We start from the raw sequence: 17,411 nt of genomic DNA on the forward strand, positions 1-17,411 counted from the left end.
TTGCAGTGCCACTGTGCAGGGCCGATCCGAGGACGCTTTTTGTTCCAGGTCTCTGCCTGGAGCAGTCCTACTTCCAGATGTATGTCAGAGATTGAGTTTTACTGAAAATTAGGGTAGCTTTTATTGCCAGGCTTTAAAAGTCTTCTGGTTTAGTTTCATTTAGGAACTGGAAAACTTAGTAGAGAATCCTAGCTATTTTCAAAAGAGGTTGGCTGGTGATTTTGAGGAGCGTGAAATAGCTCTCCAATAACATCCTGTAAAGAAACTGTCATCACAGTAATAGATTATGTCCTTAAACTTTTTAGACTGATTTTAACTTCCTGTTACTTTCTTAGTCCACAAAATCTATCTTCTCTTCCAGAAGACTTAAAAAAAAAGTTTTAGCTTAATAATGTTTTATTTTATACTCTTTCCCTAATCTTCAAATTTTTCCAGGCCAATTTGCTGATGAGGTTGGTGCTTTCTTGAAAAAAACCTATGAGAGTCTTTTGTGAACGTCTGGTGCATTTCCACTTGACAATTAACTTAGCTCTTAGGCTGATGGAAAACGACACTTCAGGCTATAACAACAAACTACTTACCTGATATTCAAAGCAGCTTGGCGTCTAAATGTCTCCAGTGATACTTCTCAAGAATTAGAGAATAATATATACAGTCATCCAGGTGTTCTAGACTTCCAGTTAGATCATTGGTGTTCTTTTCAGTCTTTATTCCTGTAATTCATGAAAGTTGTATTCTTTGGAATAGTAATATATGCCGTCTTTCTGAATCCTCCTCCTTCTCTGATGTGTCAGGTTCCTGGATATTCTTCTGCCTTTTATAGGGCTGACACACTCCATCCTGGGGAGGAAACCTCTGCTTTCTGCGCAATATGTTTCCTTTGCTGAGATTATATATAGCAGCTCTGATACATGTATTTCTCAATGTTTCTTTTGAATTACAGTGACAACACACACAACCTTGCCTTCAAAGTTTGGGCAAGTCATTTTATGCAAATGTATTGTTTGGTATCAAAGCAGGAGGGAGATAAATACTGTTAAGCAGCACTCTGGTCAAGCAAGGAAAACAGGAAAACTCTCTGCTTTATACTCCTGACCACAAAGTATGCCACAGTCTGGAAGCCAGGTAGCAAATGTAATGAGTACAGATCTCCCTCTATTTTTTTTTTTTTTTTTTTTTTTTTTTTTCAGTACAGTGTTCAAAAATATAAAATAGGAAGTTAAACATCTAGGAAAACTGGAATGCTGACAATCAAAAAAAACATAGTTGAAAAGAAAATAAACTGAATAGTTAAAGAAAACGATTAGAATGAATGAAGAAAAACCACAATTGAAAAATGTGTGCAGCTGATCTAAAAATAAAAATTGAGGTGAAAAGTTTTACGTCCCTCAAGCTAAACATAAGGTATAACAGAGAGAATTTTTTAAAATGTGTGATTAAAGTAGGATTACTGTTGTGAGTTCACTATTGTGGATCCACAACATGAATGCATTGCAATTTTGTGGCATAAAGCTATCTCTAACCTCATAAAAGTATTTTTTTCTGTACAGTAGTATGTCCAGTAGTATCTGCACATTTAACTGAAATTTAAATTAGACATATTTATTTCTGTTAATCCCAGGTAAGGTTTTGTTCTTACAGCACACATTTACAGTCCACCTGAAAACCACTTTGTAAAAGTATTGCTTTGTGTGTGGATGTGTCGGTGTTCACTGCCTCTCTGAGATTTCTGAATTAAATATACATCATCCATCCATGGCTTTCTTGCTCTAAAAGCACCGTGAACTCATGGAGGATTTTGAGAATCAAACTACTTTTTTCATCTTTAACAAAATTATGTTAGGATTTTACCATGTTATTTGCATCTTCAGTGACACCAGTGAAAACTTCCTAGCTTTTGTCCAGGGATAAATATGAACTGAAAAGCAATGATATCATAGGGATCACAGAAAATTCTTCTGAGCTCCAAGTTTAGAGCATTGAACAATGCTTATAACTAACTTCCTCTCTGGTTACGACACAGCCAGCTCTTATACTGTACTTGCATCTCATCCCTTTTCTACTAATTTGCTACTACCCATTGGTTGTACTGCTGAAATTGTGATGAGTCCTGAATGAAGCGTGCTCAGATTCATCCAATACTTTTTCTCCCAGAACTTACCAAACCATCTGACAGACAGACAGAAGGTTGTATTTTCATCAGAAGTTGGCACAATGTTGAGTGTTGAGTTTGTCTCCTAATGAGTCAGAGGCTGCTGCAAAGTGAAGGCAGCCTTGGGAGCAGAAGCATCTTTTACACATCCTTTAAGCGTCCCATTTTCCCCCTTCAAGTCCCACTGTACATCATATGTTTTTCTTTCATGGGACAGCTAAATTTAACAGGTAGAGCTCATTACTGTAGTCTTAACTGAGAAGAACTGTAATGCTCTTTGTGGAAGAGGAAGAATCCTGAGGGAACCTGACCTGGGGTGACGTGTGGTGGCAGCTGCATGAGCTCTGTCTCTTCCCATCTTGTCTCCTTGCCCTGCTAGCACACAGCTTGTTTGCATCCCTTGGTTCTGCAGGTGCCATCTTCCATGTTGCTCTTGGTTTGATATGTTGTCTTCATTGACTTCCACCACACTTCCGTCTTCTTTGCCAACCAAACACCCTGGAAATCTGTATTTCCTGCTGATTGCACTAACCAAGAGAAATTTCTTAGTTGTGCTTCTGGGCTTCCTGCTCCTGCCTACTCTGTAGTGCTTGGGCCATGGTATCTGAAGCAAGGACTCGTCATACCATGTATCTTGTGCAGCATCAAGAAGAATGTTTTGGATCTCAGCAAATAGTAACAATATCTGTATAAACTATGAACGTGGACTTAGAGACTAGGAGTGAGAAAGGGATGGTTTTTGTTAGGGCTGTAATAGAGTCTTCATTAAAGACACAACTAAGATAATGTGGTAGTTTATTTTTCAATTAAGGATTTAAGAAAATATACTCAACTTCCCATGAGATAACTACTACAACATTTTGCGTCTGTTGTTGTGTCACAGATTTTAATGGTCATGAATTAGGATTTGTCAGGGAACACTGGATTTTTTGAGTGTACTGTTTGACTCAGCCATCTGTGTGGGCAGTGATTCAATATGTCTTTCACAGCAACTCTCCTGTATCCCTTGTTTTTCTCCCTAGCACTATCCCCCTTTTAGAAATAAAAACCTTAAACTGCTGCTGTGGATTACACTGAAGTCTAAGTAGTAGGAACAAAGAGATCTTGTAGAGATAGATTTTTGTATTCCAGACTTCCAGTGCTGTGGCCAGAGAAAAACTAGCAGGCTGACAAATGTGCACCAGTCTGATTAATTTACCACTGCTGTCTCGATACATGATACGTGAACAAAATGGAACAAGGAGATGAACAAAAAGCCCCCCATAGAAATTGTTGGTCATATGAAAGATATGGGTCAAATTGCTGACAGTAGTAACAAAATGTAAAATTTCAGAGTAAAAGGCCTTTCTGGCAAGTCTAGGTCTTCTTTTAGGGCCATTCACAGAGTGGTGGGGCGTAATTCTTTGACTTCTAACCCCAGGTGGGCAAGTCATTTTGGCATGGGCTTAAATGTGCTAATATTCTGCAAAGCACTTACATGTGTACATAAATCCTATTAAGTAAGGCTAAAATCTGTGCCTGAAGTTAAGGACATTTGAATGCTTCAGTGGTTAAGTCTGGACAGCAGAACAGGACCTCCAAGCCTCACTGTGGGCTGTGTAAACTTTTTTTGGTGATGCTCTGTTGCCTACAGAGAAGTGCAGCCTGCAACGATGTACACACTCTTGTTTATGTATGAACAATTCTAGGTGTTCAGCTTCAGCGCACCCTTTCAGCCTGCTTTGTATGAAAGCGCTGTGGTAGCAGAACGCATTCCCCACTCAAAAATGGATCTCCCTCTTTTCACCATGGTGACATACACAATGCATACATTTTCTTCCACTGTAGGTAAAATGTGTTCAGCTGGATTTCTTTGTCTTGTTGTTTTCGGTGAATGAGCCTTGGTGATATTTATGGTGTGACTGTTTTGTAGTTTTAAGTAAAGAGGAGCATTCATTGGGAAAATTATGCTTGAATGTTTGCAAGCCCATAACTTCTTACTTACAAAGAAAGTCTTACTGGTTTAGAGTCTCCTTTATAAGAGACTTCATACAGTCCTGTTAGCCATACAGTCCTGTTAGCCGTGCTTGGTTATTGCTTGTCCTGACAGGGTAAATCTGTTTTGCACACACGATGGCGGGGGAAAACAAATGAAAAGCCAAACAAAAAGAAACCAAAGAGTTTAGCGATTCTTTACTCACCACACAAATAATGCACTTTCTGGCAACTGGTTTTCAGTCTTAAACCTGTGAATCTTATGTTTCCTTTATGCATTTCCCTTTATGCTTGTTTGAATGGTATGCCAAACCTGTCAGTAAGTGCTGTCTAAGAATGCTATGGTACTTAACCGTATTGTGCTACTGGAACAGCTGTAAATGTTTAACAGAGCGCTCATTTAAAGAATGCCTTTATCCAGTGTGAATTTGACTGCATTCCTCTCTGATTCCACATAAAGCAGTTCCGTTAGAAATACAAATAAAATGTTTGTTTCATGAAAGCCTAAAACTATGAATCTTAGACAGCTTTGGCACAAATATATATGCAACAATATTGTACATTCAGATTTTTATTTGAGCTTAATGTGTAACCTTTGAAGACCAAGTTATATTACTGATTTGGTTACCGCTCTTTAAAAGATTTTGGACTGTTATGTTTAATCAAATTGCTCTGAGGATGTTTTTGCTTGTTAGGATGCTAAAGTAAGTATGATACTGGTTTTAAACCCCTCACAATGTCTATTGTTATAAAATAGCTCAGTACTGCAACTAGTGGTGAAATATGATTAACTTTTATTTTGGGGCAATGCTTTTACTAACAGCAGTCTGTATTTATCCAAATTGCAACTTTTTAAAGTGAAATAGTTATTTCTATGTATCATTTTCCACTAACCAAATGTTATATGAAGAAGACAGATGAGGAGGCTAAAGCATATGAGGTCAAAAATGTTGATAATGTAGAAATACCGAGTGTATGCATATCCTTCACAATACACATCTTCTTTTAATTGTTTGGGAAGGATTTTCCTTCATGTGCAATCAGTAGCTGTGAGTATTAATAGCTGTTGAATCGTATTATTTCTTAATTCTGTGAGGGAATTAGCTGTGCTATACTGATGTAGCTGTTTTTTCTACCAATCCTTCAGGGTGGCTTAATGAATTAGTGTTAGAGAATATAATTTTTTTTCAGTTTGAAAGATGCTGATACTGCTAACGTTTTTAATTAGGTCTCAATTCATGAAAGTGTATGCATACATGCATGTGTGTTACAGCCTGCATTCCACATGTATTAACAAATTCATGTTTCAGAGGTGTTTTATTATTTATCTCAAACACCAGTTTAAAAAACGTGAAAAGAACCAGTAGCTCTGTCATGCCTGGTGTTAGGGAAACCTTATTTCCTATAAATTAGGGTCTTGAAGTTGATTGACTTTAATGTTAAAAAAAAAAAAAAGCACCGATTGTAAGTTTTTTCCCCTGTGAATGAGGTAGGTAGAAGCTCTTCGTCTCGCTGGAATCTGTGGTGTCTAATAAGGTGCAGGCTCACAATGTGGGTTCGCACAGTGGCAAAATTAAGAGGCTCCCACTTTTCCAGCTGCAGGCATGATCACAAAACATGTATGAACTTCATTACCCTTGAAACCTATTACCCATTCATTTGTGAAAGTGGTTTGAAAATGGCTAATGGCTTCAAATGTTGGAATGGGAGAAGGCAGAAGGTGAGAACAAGGGCAAAAACATCCTGCACGTGTGTGCAGAAGTATTCATGTGGTTGCATAAATCTCCTTTTCTTAAGATACCAGGCATAGAAGGGGTAGACAAAGAATGGAAAGGAGAAACCAGCAGAGGTCTCGAAGAGGAAATGAATGGAAAGGGCATGTGGTCGGGTAGGTGCTCTGTGGTACTACAAAGGTGTTTTATGTGGGTCTTGCAACGGAAGAGAATCACAGAGAGGTTTTGAAGGAAGAACAAATTAATCACAAGAGAAACTGAGTAAAAAAAGTTCCATGAATAGGGACATGTATGTGGAAAAAGGTCTCGGAAATGACTGAGAGAGAGGTGAGACAATGGGACACTGAGGTCAATGTCACAGCAGGAAGTGGGGCAACATATGGCCCCAGTCCAGGGCAGTTCTTTAGTTCTTGTTTAACTTAGAGCACTGAATTGGACAGCACATGTTGAAAATTGCAGTTGTTCTCAGGGACTTTGCTTCACTGGAGCCTGGGAGGTGCCTGAGACTTAAAGGTCCAAGGGACTGTTAAAGATGTGGCTTTGAACGAAAAGAGTAGAAATTGGAAGTTGATAGAAATGGCGCAGCCAAGCCAAGGAAATAATTTTTAAAAAGTAGAGAGAAGCAATCTAATCAAACAAGGAGTTCCTTTTACTTGGTGTGTTTCTGATGCCTTGAGAAGGAAAGTGTTTTAGCAGTCAGTTGAAAAGTTGTAGTGTATGTAGACTTTATTTGCATTTATACATATTGTTTCATCTGTTGCAAGTCAATACTATTGTGCTGTATTAAAATTACAGTCAGTGGATATATTATTAATGAAGAGTTTTTTTGTCAGATTGGTGTTTCACACTGTGTCTTTTATGAAATCCAGTCAGGGATCCTACAATGAAGTTTCTGTTGATATTTTGGTTGTAACTGCTGGCATGTTGTTATGCTAAGTCTTGCTGGACTTTCACTGTTCAAATTGAGCCTTGGGATGCAATATCAAAATACGTTTCCTTTGGTAGTAAATATTTAAAGAGGCTTTTGTCCTTACCATTTCCCCAGCTGCTTACGCAGTAGTGGCTTTATAGTTGTGCGTGCAGATTGCCTCCAGGGAAGTGGTCTGAACTGCGGAGGGGGAGGAAAGGGAATTTCAATTTTACTGGTCCAATTTGCAGCAATACCCCAGAGAGGCATCGCAGAAACTGATGTGAGGGAGTCAGTTTATAAGCTACAGAGACCTATAGAGGAGGCAGCTTGAGGACCCCTTACGTTTTCTGCAGGAGCAAAGTCTGTATAACATGGACCTGTCTCCTTATCCTTCCAAGTTGTGAAGTGCTTTTCAAAATATTACATATTAGTTAATGATTTTTAGTAGTCTTTTCCCTCCTGCTGGCACCCTTGCTGCCTGCTTCACATGCTGTTTTCAGTAAATCTTCACTGTGTAAACATCAATGTAACAAAAAGTCAGTCTCCGTCCCTTTGCCTGTTTTTTAATGTCAACAAAGTTTATTTGGGGCATTTCTAAGGATCTTCACTAAGAGCAACGATGGTAAAAATGTCATTATTTTCCTCATGAACCATGAAACCAAACTAAATTGTAAAAGTATGAGGGAAGATGATGCGGTATTACAAGTCAAAGCCTACCATGCGATTTTGTTTAGAGAAATGCTGGAGGCTTTGAAATGTCAAATAGATTCCAGTTGTGTAGTTTGAGGATCAGATTGTATTAACATCCATACTTAAAGTAAAATAATACCATTTGCTGGCTTGATTCCATTTATCTTCAATAAAAGTGAGTTCATAAATGAACATGACCTTTTTAAATCAAGGTTTCAGGTAGATTTCAGAACCTCAACAGTTACAATTTTGAAAGGAAAACTATGAGTGTTTTTGTACATCTTGGCTAATGTACTTTTTAAAACACAATTATGGTTCATAACCAAGCAGTTCAGTTACCTTTTATCCTTTAATACGCTCACATGTCTCCAGAACTTCAGTAATACTCTGTGCATGTGTCTGTGGGTAGGCCTGCCGTAGCGTGTACCTACTCTACAGTTGCCATATACTGCATAAAACTTGGACTTTGAATTGTGATTACATGTCTGCGTCAAATAGCTTTTGTAAGGCACCTTTTGAAACTTACCCATATGCTGTCTACTAAGTCCTCACTCTCTTGTTGCCTTTGTGTTTCTTAAACTCTGCCTAGCTTCCAGTTTCTGTACTTTTATTTTAAAAAGAATGTACTGCTTTTCTCCCTAGAAAATACGGGCAGAAAGTATATGCTGTTGTATGATGTATTACATCAAATTAAAGCTGCTAGACTTGAGTATGCACCTCAAAGTTCATTCTGTCTTATGAACCATCAGGGCTGGAGTGGGAGCCCTGGAGAAGAAAGATGGCATTAGAAGAAGCAGGAGGAGATAGGGAAGTTCACATGGGTTTATTTACGGACAGTTCCAAATCTGCCTGCACTAAAATTTCAGTAATTCTGCATATGGAAAAGAAATTTAGAAACCTATTAAGAACCAGTAGAACTATATTTGTAGTTATCATTTGGACATGCTTATAGCAGAGTTCTTTGTACTGGAAACTTGTCTTCAGGGTTAAAAGAGGAAGGCATAATACCAACCAGCACTGTAAAACTCTTAAAGGTATATACGAATATGTATGCTCTAAAATGTGATGAAAGAAGGCAGTTGGGGAAGGGACTAGTCACCCAGCTTAATTTAAAGGCAACCACACTTAAAGTATTGTTTAGAGATCTTGGCACATTGCATGATCTGTTGTTACTGTTGTTAGTTTATTCAGACATTACAGTCCTTGTGGTTCTTTGCCACCTTTTTTTGTTTTAAATGTTTGAAGCAGGTATATTAGGGAGAAATGCCATCCTTGCGTTGCTAATAATGCCCATAAAAACCTCATTTGCCACACTAATGAAGTCAAAATTTTGACTCCTCTTGGAGAAAATACCAGTCCTGCCTAGTGTTTGGCTACTTCTTGAATATAGAAAATAGGCCAAGTTGAGTTAATAATTTAACACAGACTTGTAGTACAGAAATCAGATGACTGCCAGCCTCACTAACCAAATATATTTTAGCAGTGCCTCTAGAAAACAAGCAAGCTTCTAGGTAGGCAAGCATTTTAAACATTCTAACATGAAGTTTTAAGGTATAGGATACATGTAGGTGAAATCTCTAAATGCTGGATTACACTTTTCATTTCACTAAGCACTTCTGATTGTAGCACAGTGTGTGGGGATGTTCGGTTGTGCCTCCAATTTAGCCTTTGCATCTGCTTCTGAACGTTGATGCATATCTGGCTCTAAATGCTATTCTCCCCTTTGGATAAAGATTTTATTTCTGAGCCCCTCCAGTACTTTTACCAGATATTAGATCAGGTCCCAGGAATCCCAGTGAATCAGCCAAATGCTTTTCTGATCTGATTCACATCTGGACACCATTCATATCACAGGTGGAAGCGGTGCCTCTGGTTGCCTCTATGAGGGTATTCCCAAACAAATGCAGAAAGCAAGGTGGGCTTTTTCTGGGGGAGTAAAGGCAGTCCAGAAGTAAACTGGAAGACTGTGAGAAATAATGCTTTTATAAATGGAATTTCTTAAAGAGGAACTTAAAAACTGCAAAACCAAGGAGAGATGAACATTTTCCATGGATATGTATCCTGTATTTTACAATTTTAGTAGTACATTTTGGGTATTCTGTGTGATTTTAGTATCTCTAGAAACAATGTGTATTAAGCGCATTGTACACCCGTGAAGCAAGTAGATATATGCTAGTGCTATTCAACGTTTTTTTCTTCTTCTTTTCTTTTAGATCACCTTTTGCTGCTGTCACAGACTACTCAGTAACAAGAAATAATGTCATACAGCTCTGTCTGGAACTAACAACAATAGTACAACAGGTATGAGACCATCTGCTTAGCAATTTGTTTTTTCCTAAATTGTAAATGGCCATTACCTTCTTCACACAATTTTATATTAATCTGTCTATATCAGTGTCTAACAAAAATAAGGGGATTCTAATAGTTAGTAAATGCTTTATAAAAATTCTGCTTCCTGGTTTTATAATACTAGTCTGGGTTGTGCTGTGTATATGCCCCTGCATATCTCAGTAGTAAGATTCATCTTGGGTTCTCTAGTCTCATATCATCACTATAAATTTAAGAAATCTACTTGGTAATTTACATATTTAATTTCTTATATCTTGTATTTAATTTTTAATTAACTGTCTGGTTCAAAAGGTCTGCATGTATTGGACTTTAGTCATCTGCTCTTTCATACAATTCGTATCATCTAGACACCTGTTAAGGTGACACATGTCCCCATGAGGCTAGAATATTTTCTGTACGTTTTTGTACATCCTACCTTCAAGAAATCCAGAACTAGGTACTGAGAAGCACTTGCTTAATAGGCTTCATTTGGGAGTGCAATCTAGAGAACCTTCCCCACCCTTCTGTCGCTTCTCTGTGTGTGGTTTAGGTCTATTCCTGTCTTTGCCTGTTGTTCTGCTGAAACAGAAAAGTCTCTTTTGCTGCAAGTTCAAACTAATGTTGATACCAATTTCTGTAGAAATAACCTAGGAAGTTGAAGTAATTCTGTTCAGTTGAGCATCATCATTTACCCTGATGCATGCATTTCTGAAACCACTCTGCTACTGGTGGCTGTGAAGGGCCTTGGTACCATCTTATACTATCAGTTGACCATGCGGTACAGCAGTGCCCATCATGCGGAGGGAAACGGGTCCGGAGAGGGTTGCCTCTCCTGGCGGTTCAGCAACAGCAGAGGGAAGGGACCACTGCTGCCAAGCAGAAGTTCGAGGGAGTGTTTGCACTTGAGAAGGTGGAGTGGAGAAAAGAGTGGGCTAGGTAGGAGCGCTGAGGAGGCTTTTTCTGGTTTTCAGAAGAATCACTCCAAACTGAGCAAAGCTAAACTTCTCCTATGGCCTCTTTGCATGCCTTTGTATGATGATACTCTCCCTTTTATAAAAGAAATGCATTTTTCTCTGACCCTTTCTTAAGTGTGTGCAACACTGATGATTAGTTGGGTTTGCCTCCCACCTGAGTTGGAGAAGAGCAGTATTGCTAGTCCCATGTGTTCAAGCTTGGGAAATGAAAGTTTCTCACTTTTCTATGTTATTATTAATAATCATTTTCCCTCAATTATGTGTGGGGTTTTTGATGTGGAAATGGAGCATGGGCTGTTCCCTCCCCACAGGCCACACAGCGAGGGTGCCTGTTTGCTTCCCAGGCCCGAGGGCCAAGGGGTGCCCCGCCAGTTCCATCCTTTAGCTGCCCCGTGCTCCCCACTGGGCTTCTCGCCATCACCCTGCCTCAAACTGGGATGGACGTGCCAGTGGTGGTGGCTGTGGAAGAAGAGCCCAGGCCTTTGTTTTCTTGGCTGCCTTTTGCATGATGCGTGTTTTCTATCTGTTGTCCTCTGGCTTGTTGTGCCTTTGTTGAGCTGTGAGAAGGGGTCAGTACTCTGGGAAAAGGAGGCACGGAGGGCATCCCTTCCCCTGGCCAGACTGCTCATTTTCCACAGAAGTAGCTGTGCATCACCATCTAGTTTTTTAATTGAGGGGAAGAGCCACCTGATCCATTTTCATGTGTCCACTATTAGTGAGAAAGTGGGTAAAATATCAATCGCTGCAGTATTTCCCAGGAATTAGCTCAATATCAGTTCATTTTCTTACAAATTCATCCCTATCCATGATACTGCTAATTCGCTATGGTATAGGTAAATACTTCTCTATGTTTATTTTTCAGTGTGAATGAGAGCAAATGTTACTATTTAATACCTTTTGAGAAAAGCAGTTTTATCTTCACCAAAACTGACATGATTCCCCAATCAGGAAGCAGTTCAGTACATGAATCCGTACTTTGAAGTCAAAAGGAGCGTTTATGTGCCTAAATTTAAGCATGCTCTGAAATTGAATTGGGCTGTAGTCAGAAGAATAATAATGAAAAATTCCATTACTAGTCCCGAACACATGTGATTTGATCTCTACTTAAAACAAATGCATTCCAACGTAGCATTTCAAAATGTCTTCGCTGAGCTTTTCTCTTACATGATCACTGAACACGCTGAAAATCCTCATTGTGCTCTCTTAAGGCTGTAAATTGAATGTTTCAGTATCACCTTATCAGGTGTTTTTTCTGTCTCAGAATCCGTTTTCTTTTGTATGGAAAGTACTTTATAGTACTTCACTACCTTACAATAATTTATAATTTAATTAAAAAAACTTTTTTTTGTTCGTGAAAGACCTACAGAAGGCCATGTTACAGTTGTTCTTGTAACAGTGGCTAACAACAGATTTTTATAAAGCTTAATGTTTTATTAAAAAAATATACAGTCTGTACATTTTCTTATACCTTTGACTTTTTTTTTTTTTTAAGACATTCATGAAAAAAAAAAAAAAATAGAACTCCAGTATTCACTTCAGTAACTGAGCACTGGCAGGATTGAAAACTGGGGTTTTTTTGTGTTGTTTAAGTTACAGCCAACCTTCAGATTTATTAACCAAAAATGATTCTTTAGTCAAGATGGAGGGAAAAAACCTAAAATTAAGCTGGCTTGCTTGAATTATTTTGCACTTTTTGAGGCTAATTGTAATGTCAGTGTTTCTTCGTAGAATTAAGTGTTGTTGGGTTCCCCCCGCCATTATCAGTGATAAATGGATAATGAAGAAAAAAATGACAGTATTACTGCTCTCTTTTATAAATATGAAGTCTAAGAAAATCTATTTCTGTGTCTGTGCTTTAACCTTTAAATAATTAGAAAAGTCAGAGTTATAATACCTACTTAGAGACAGACTTTGGAATAAAATGCAGAATGGCACATACTTTGTTTTAACCATTTCATTTTCTATGTTTGTTGCACATTGCCCAGGACCCAACTAACAGGCCAGCGTGCAGTGGATATTTGCCAGTGGAAGCAGGTCCCTCAGAGCACTGCAAGTTATTATTGTAACCTGCTTTGCATTCACACTAATCATCTGCTTCTATGCAGCTGTTTTATTTTGACTTAGGGATTCTTTTTCTCCCTGTTAGGACCTTAGGATATTGTTTCATAGGCACTTCCTGCAGGTTTTCACTCTTAATACCATCCTCCTTGCTGATGGCTTATTTAATTCAGGGCTTGCATTCTTGTTTCATTTTATAATCAACTCTTCCCTTGCAGCAGAACACTGGAGGGGAAAAAAAAGGATTTAAATAACAAACAAATCCATGAGACTATAATGATTTTTGCTACCATTCCCTTGCACTCTCTGCCTTACTCTCCTACACCTGTCTGCCTGCTTAGAGTGTCGCCATAGGAATCGGAGGCTGAGTATTATCTGTACTCCCTGTTTACACTGCAATAAGTAAAAAAGGCCTGTTCTTTCTTGATGGTACAAGATAGGTGTTAAAGGAATATGGGTGTACAGGTTGGCAGGGGTGAGATTGTTTTGGGTTGTGCTTTTTTCCCTTTTGGTTCATTTGTGAATTTAGATTTGTTTCGGCAGAATTGTTCCAGTCACAAATGCGTATAAGGAAGAGCATGAGTGGCTCCTTGTCTTTATGGCATTCATGAAAGTCTTGCTGTTGTCTTAGTTAGTCAGGGTGTTCAGCTTCAGAGAGTGCCAGGAACTGTTTCTTTTAAGTGTGCTTGTTTTGTTTTAGAAAGGTAGCAGTAGCTACAATGATAACTGTAAGGAATAGAAGATTTATTGCTTTCTTAGGCAATCTGTAGGTAGCTTTTATTATTCTTAATGCTCTTATTCTTCAGGAACCCATTAGGGTTTCACTAAAGAAGCTTTCTTCTTTAGAATTAAAACCCTGGAAATCTTGGGAATATCTGAAAAATCTGATTTTATATTTCCTTTGTAAGTTATCAGACATTTAAAGAAAACTTTACTGCTGAACACCGTAGTTCATATTATTGCTGTTTAATAGTGATCATTAGTAGCACTCGTCACATGTTTTTTACTTTCCTTAATCAGCTTTCACAATGATTTGCTGTGTTTATTTAGTTTTAAAACCACTGGTGTTTATCTTGCAGCTTTAATGTCTTGTGGGATTTACTTAGCAAGATGCTCCAACAGAAGCATAGCTGTAGGCCTGTAAATACTCCTTTATAAAAGCTTCACTGCAATTACTGTTCTGCCTAAACACCTTTTTGAAGAGGGACTATGCGATGGAAGCAATTCTGTGTAACAGGGGTGGAGATGGAGAACAGTCACTTGGCTGACATAGACCTGGCTTGCATTGTTGTCACAGATCATACTTCTGACTTCATTTGTCTCACAGCAACATTTGGAGGTAAACTCAGATTTCGGATGACATGGGGTGAGAACTGGAGTGATGCAATTTGGGAGGTGATGGCCAGGATGGAAGATAGCTAGGGAAGACCAAGACAACCATCCACAAAAACTCTGTCTGGACATATAGGCACCTGGGATTTTGAGCTAAAAGCCCTAATATAGAGCACGTACAGAAGTGCCTGGTGCACTGCCTCAGCTGAGTGATTTGGAGCTTATTCCCCATTTAAAGATGTTTTGAGATTTGAAAAAGTAAGTGTCCATATATTCCATGCCGCAATGGACTCACTTCCCATGCTAGAGGGGTAATCTTTGTTGGACTTCTAGCCGTTGCTATCTTTCAGATAAAAGATACTGAAAAGGATCACAAATTATTTCTTGAGTAATGTGCTATTTTTCTATGACATTGTGTTTTTTATAATCAAATGGCTGTAACTTACGTGACGAATGTTAGCCCCCCATCCCGACTCAGAATCCAAATGCGGTAATATAAAATGGCTCTATTAATTTGGTAAGGACAATATCAAATATATGAATAGAGAAGAATAATTAATATCCTTAGTACTATTGTTACAAAGTATCTCTCATATAATCTTTTCTATCACAATTCCTGGCTTTCGTTTTTAAGTCCTAGTTATTAAGGACTTTAAGGACTCGCTAAATATAGCTTTAAAATTTTGAATTTTAGGTCATGCCAACTAGCTAATTTCCTCAGGTCTCTTTAGCCAATAAACTGCCTTTAATAGTTTAGTGGTGTGAACGTTTGATTGGTTCCTCATTTAAGCTGCTTTGTGCTTCCAAATTATTGGGATTTTCAAAGCAACATGTGTTTGATGGAAAGAGTTATGTATTAAATTTTAAAGTTTTTAATTTAAATTTTCAAAATTATTTCTTCCACCCCAACTTTATTATCAAATGCTTGCAGAAAAATCTTTGTTAGTCTACAATGGTAATAATCCCCTCCTTTCCGCCTTTTTTTAATAAAAATAATTCATGGTGAGGAGGCCACATTCTTGGAATTAAAAAAAAAAAATATATATGCATAGTACACTGTTTATACAAAATGCCTCACTTCTGATAAGTGTACAAGTAGGGGGGTAGGTGTACAAGTGAGTAGCTAAATAGATGTGGTGAAAAGTTAAAAACAGAACAAAAAAGCCACCCTTAAAAACAATACCCAGGCAATATCTGCCTATAGTACATGGAATCCAAATGGTATTCATATGAAAGTGTTATAACTCATTGCAAGTAACACAGACAGAAATTTAGACTCACCTTGTATTCTTCAAGTGCTGCTCTTATGCAAGATTTTCTGTTGCATAAGGTTCAGAGCAGTGCTCAGAAGTAGTGGTGTTTCAGGATACGTATTATCCTGTGCAGTTGTTTTCTTCACATTTAGAAGTCAATGTGTAATGTATAAGGTAAAATAGAATTTAAAGGATTGTTGGAAGTATGAAACTGTTTTTTGTTTACAAGAAGCTATATCAAAGTAGTTTCAATTTATGCTCTTTAGCAATGTTGTTCTCTTTTTCATAGTAGAGTAACTTATTTCTCTAGCACACTTCTATGGAAAATTTCTTATGTAATTTAATGTAATGTAAAAAATGCCTAAGGTGCTTAACACTGATGCCTTTTTCTGATTCTGGTAGTTTTATTATATTTTTTTTCCCCTTGAAATGGCTTACTTGTAGATATATTGTTGTCTTTTAATTTAAGTTTTGGAGTCCTTTTTAAAATGGGATTAGGCACGGAATAGTTCAAAGGTTAAAACACCAATAATAGTCTATAGGGATATGAACCACTACTAGAAATAATTTGATGCCTCATTAGTTGTCATTGAGATATATGCTGTAAAGAGTGTTTTTTTCCTAAACTTGTGTAGTCTGTGATGTGACATTTTCAAAGTAGCTTATGAAGCCACTGCATGCTTTAATAAAAACCCACTCTGTAAAGTCCTGTGAATTTGTTAGCTGTGTTTTCTCTTCCATTCTTAGAGAAAGCGGTTTCTTTTCCTCATGGATGGAAGAAGAAAAAAAAAAAAAAGATTGCTGAGTACATAAGAAGCTTAGTGTCCAGAAAGCAAAAAATGAGTTGGTGTTGGCTTGTTTGGTTTTTTTTTTATTTGGTTGTTTTTCCTTCCAGATTAATGATTGACAGCCTCTGAACATGGGGAAAAATGAAACACAAAGCAGAATAATTTGTGGAAAAAAGAGTAGTCTTTTTGATGGGGCATATACTGGTAAACCAAGTCAGCTGTTAAATTTTTCCAAGAAAAGGAACCTGAGTGGGAGTCTGAGTGAAAGAGTCAGGGACTGGTGGGTTAATTCATGCACTGATGGAAGCACTTGCAGAAAGTAGCAGAAATTTGGTGGAAACTGAGATAAAGCATAGACAGAGGGGAAAAATGTGGTTTAGTGTCTCATATGTTTCCTTTAGCTGGTAAACCAAGGCAGCTGTTAAATTTTTCCAAGAAAAGGAACCTGAGTGGGAGTCTGAGTGAAAGAGTCAGGGACTGGTGGGTTAATTCATGCACTGATGGAAGCACTTGCAGAAAGTAGCAGAAATTTGGTGGAAACTGAGATAAAGCATAGACAGAGGGGAAAAATGTGGTTTAGTGTCTCATATGTTTCCTTTAAATAAAACCTTTTTTTCTTATACTGATTGTTATGGGCTCTGTGTCAGTGCGTGTTGAGTGGCATCACAGTTTCCATTTGAATAGAGGCAGACAGAGGATATGCCATACTTCCTGTGTAATGCTTTATAAATGCTAAATTTAATCATTAATGACGATGGATTAAGATTATGTTGGTTGTATCAGTAGGAGTGAAGACTGAGACTGCATTTCTTTTTCTTTGGAAATGGATTTTTCCATTTCTGTGGAAAACTCACCAAGCTAAGTGGTGCGGTTGACATGCCTGAGGGATGTGATGCCATCCAGAGGGACCTGGACAAGCCTGAGAAGTGGGCCCCTCTGAACCTCATGAGATTTAACAAGGCCAAGTGCAAGGTCCTGCCCCTGGGTTGGGGCAGCCCCCGGTATCAATACGGGCTGGGGGATGAAGGGCTTGAGAGCAGCCCTGCCGAGAAGGACTGGGGGGTACTGGTGGATGAAAAGCTGGGCATGAGCCAGCAATGTGCGCTCGCAGCCCAGAAGGCCAATCGTACCCTGGGCCGCATGAAAAGAAGCGTGGCCAGCAGGTCGAGGGAGGTGATTCTGCCCCTTTCCTCTGCTCTGGTGAGACCCCACCTGGAGT

The 17,411-nt window shown here is 38.4% G+C and overlaps 1 protein-coding gene across 1 annotated transcript in view; it reads left to right on the forward strand.

Annotated features, from left to right (window-relative positions):
• CNKSR2 (connector enhancer of kinase suppressor of Ras 2) overlaps positions 1-17,411 on the forward strand; it is a 205,549-nt gene that overhangs the window by 19,527 nt on the left and 168,611 nt on the right. The window contains exon 5 of the mRNA XM_009276936.1: positions 9,673-9,760. Within this exon, the coding sequence (XP_009275211.1) occupies positions 9,673-9,760 (88 nt within the window). The remainder of the gene's footprint in view (positions 1-9,672; positions 9,761-17,411) is intronic.

This window comes from Aptenodytes forsteri, unplaced genomic scaffold (assembly GCF_000699145.1).
Source record: "Aptenodytes forsteri isolate BGI_AS27 unplaced genomic scaffold, ASM69914v1 Scaffold273, whole genome shotgun sequence".
NCBI classification, from domain to species: Eukaryota; Metazoa; Chordata; class Aves; order Sphenisciformes; family Spheniscidae; genus Aptenodytes; species Aptenodytes forsteri.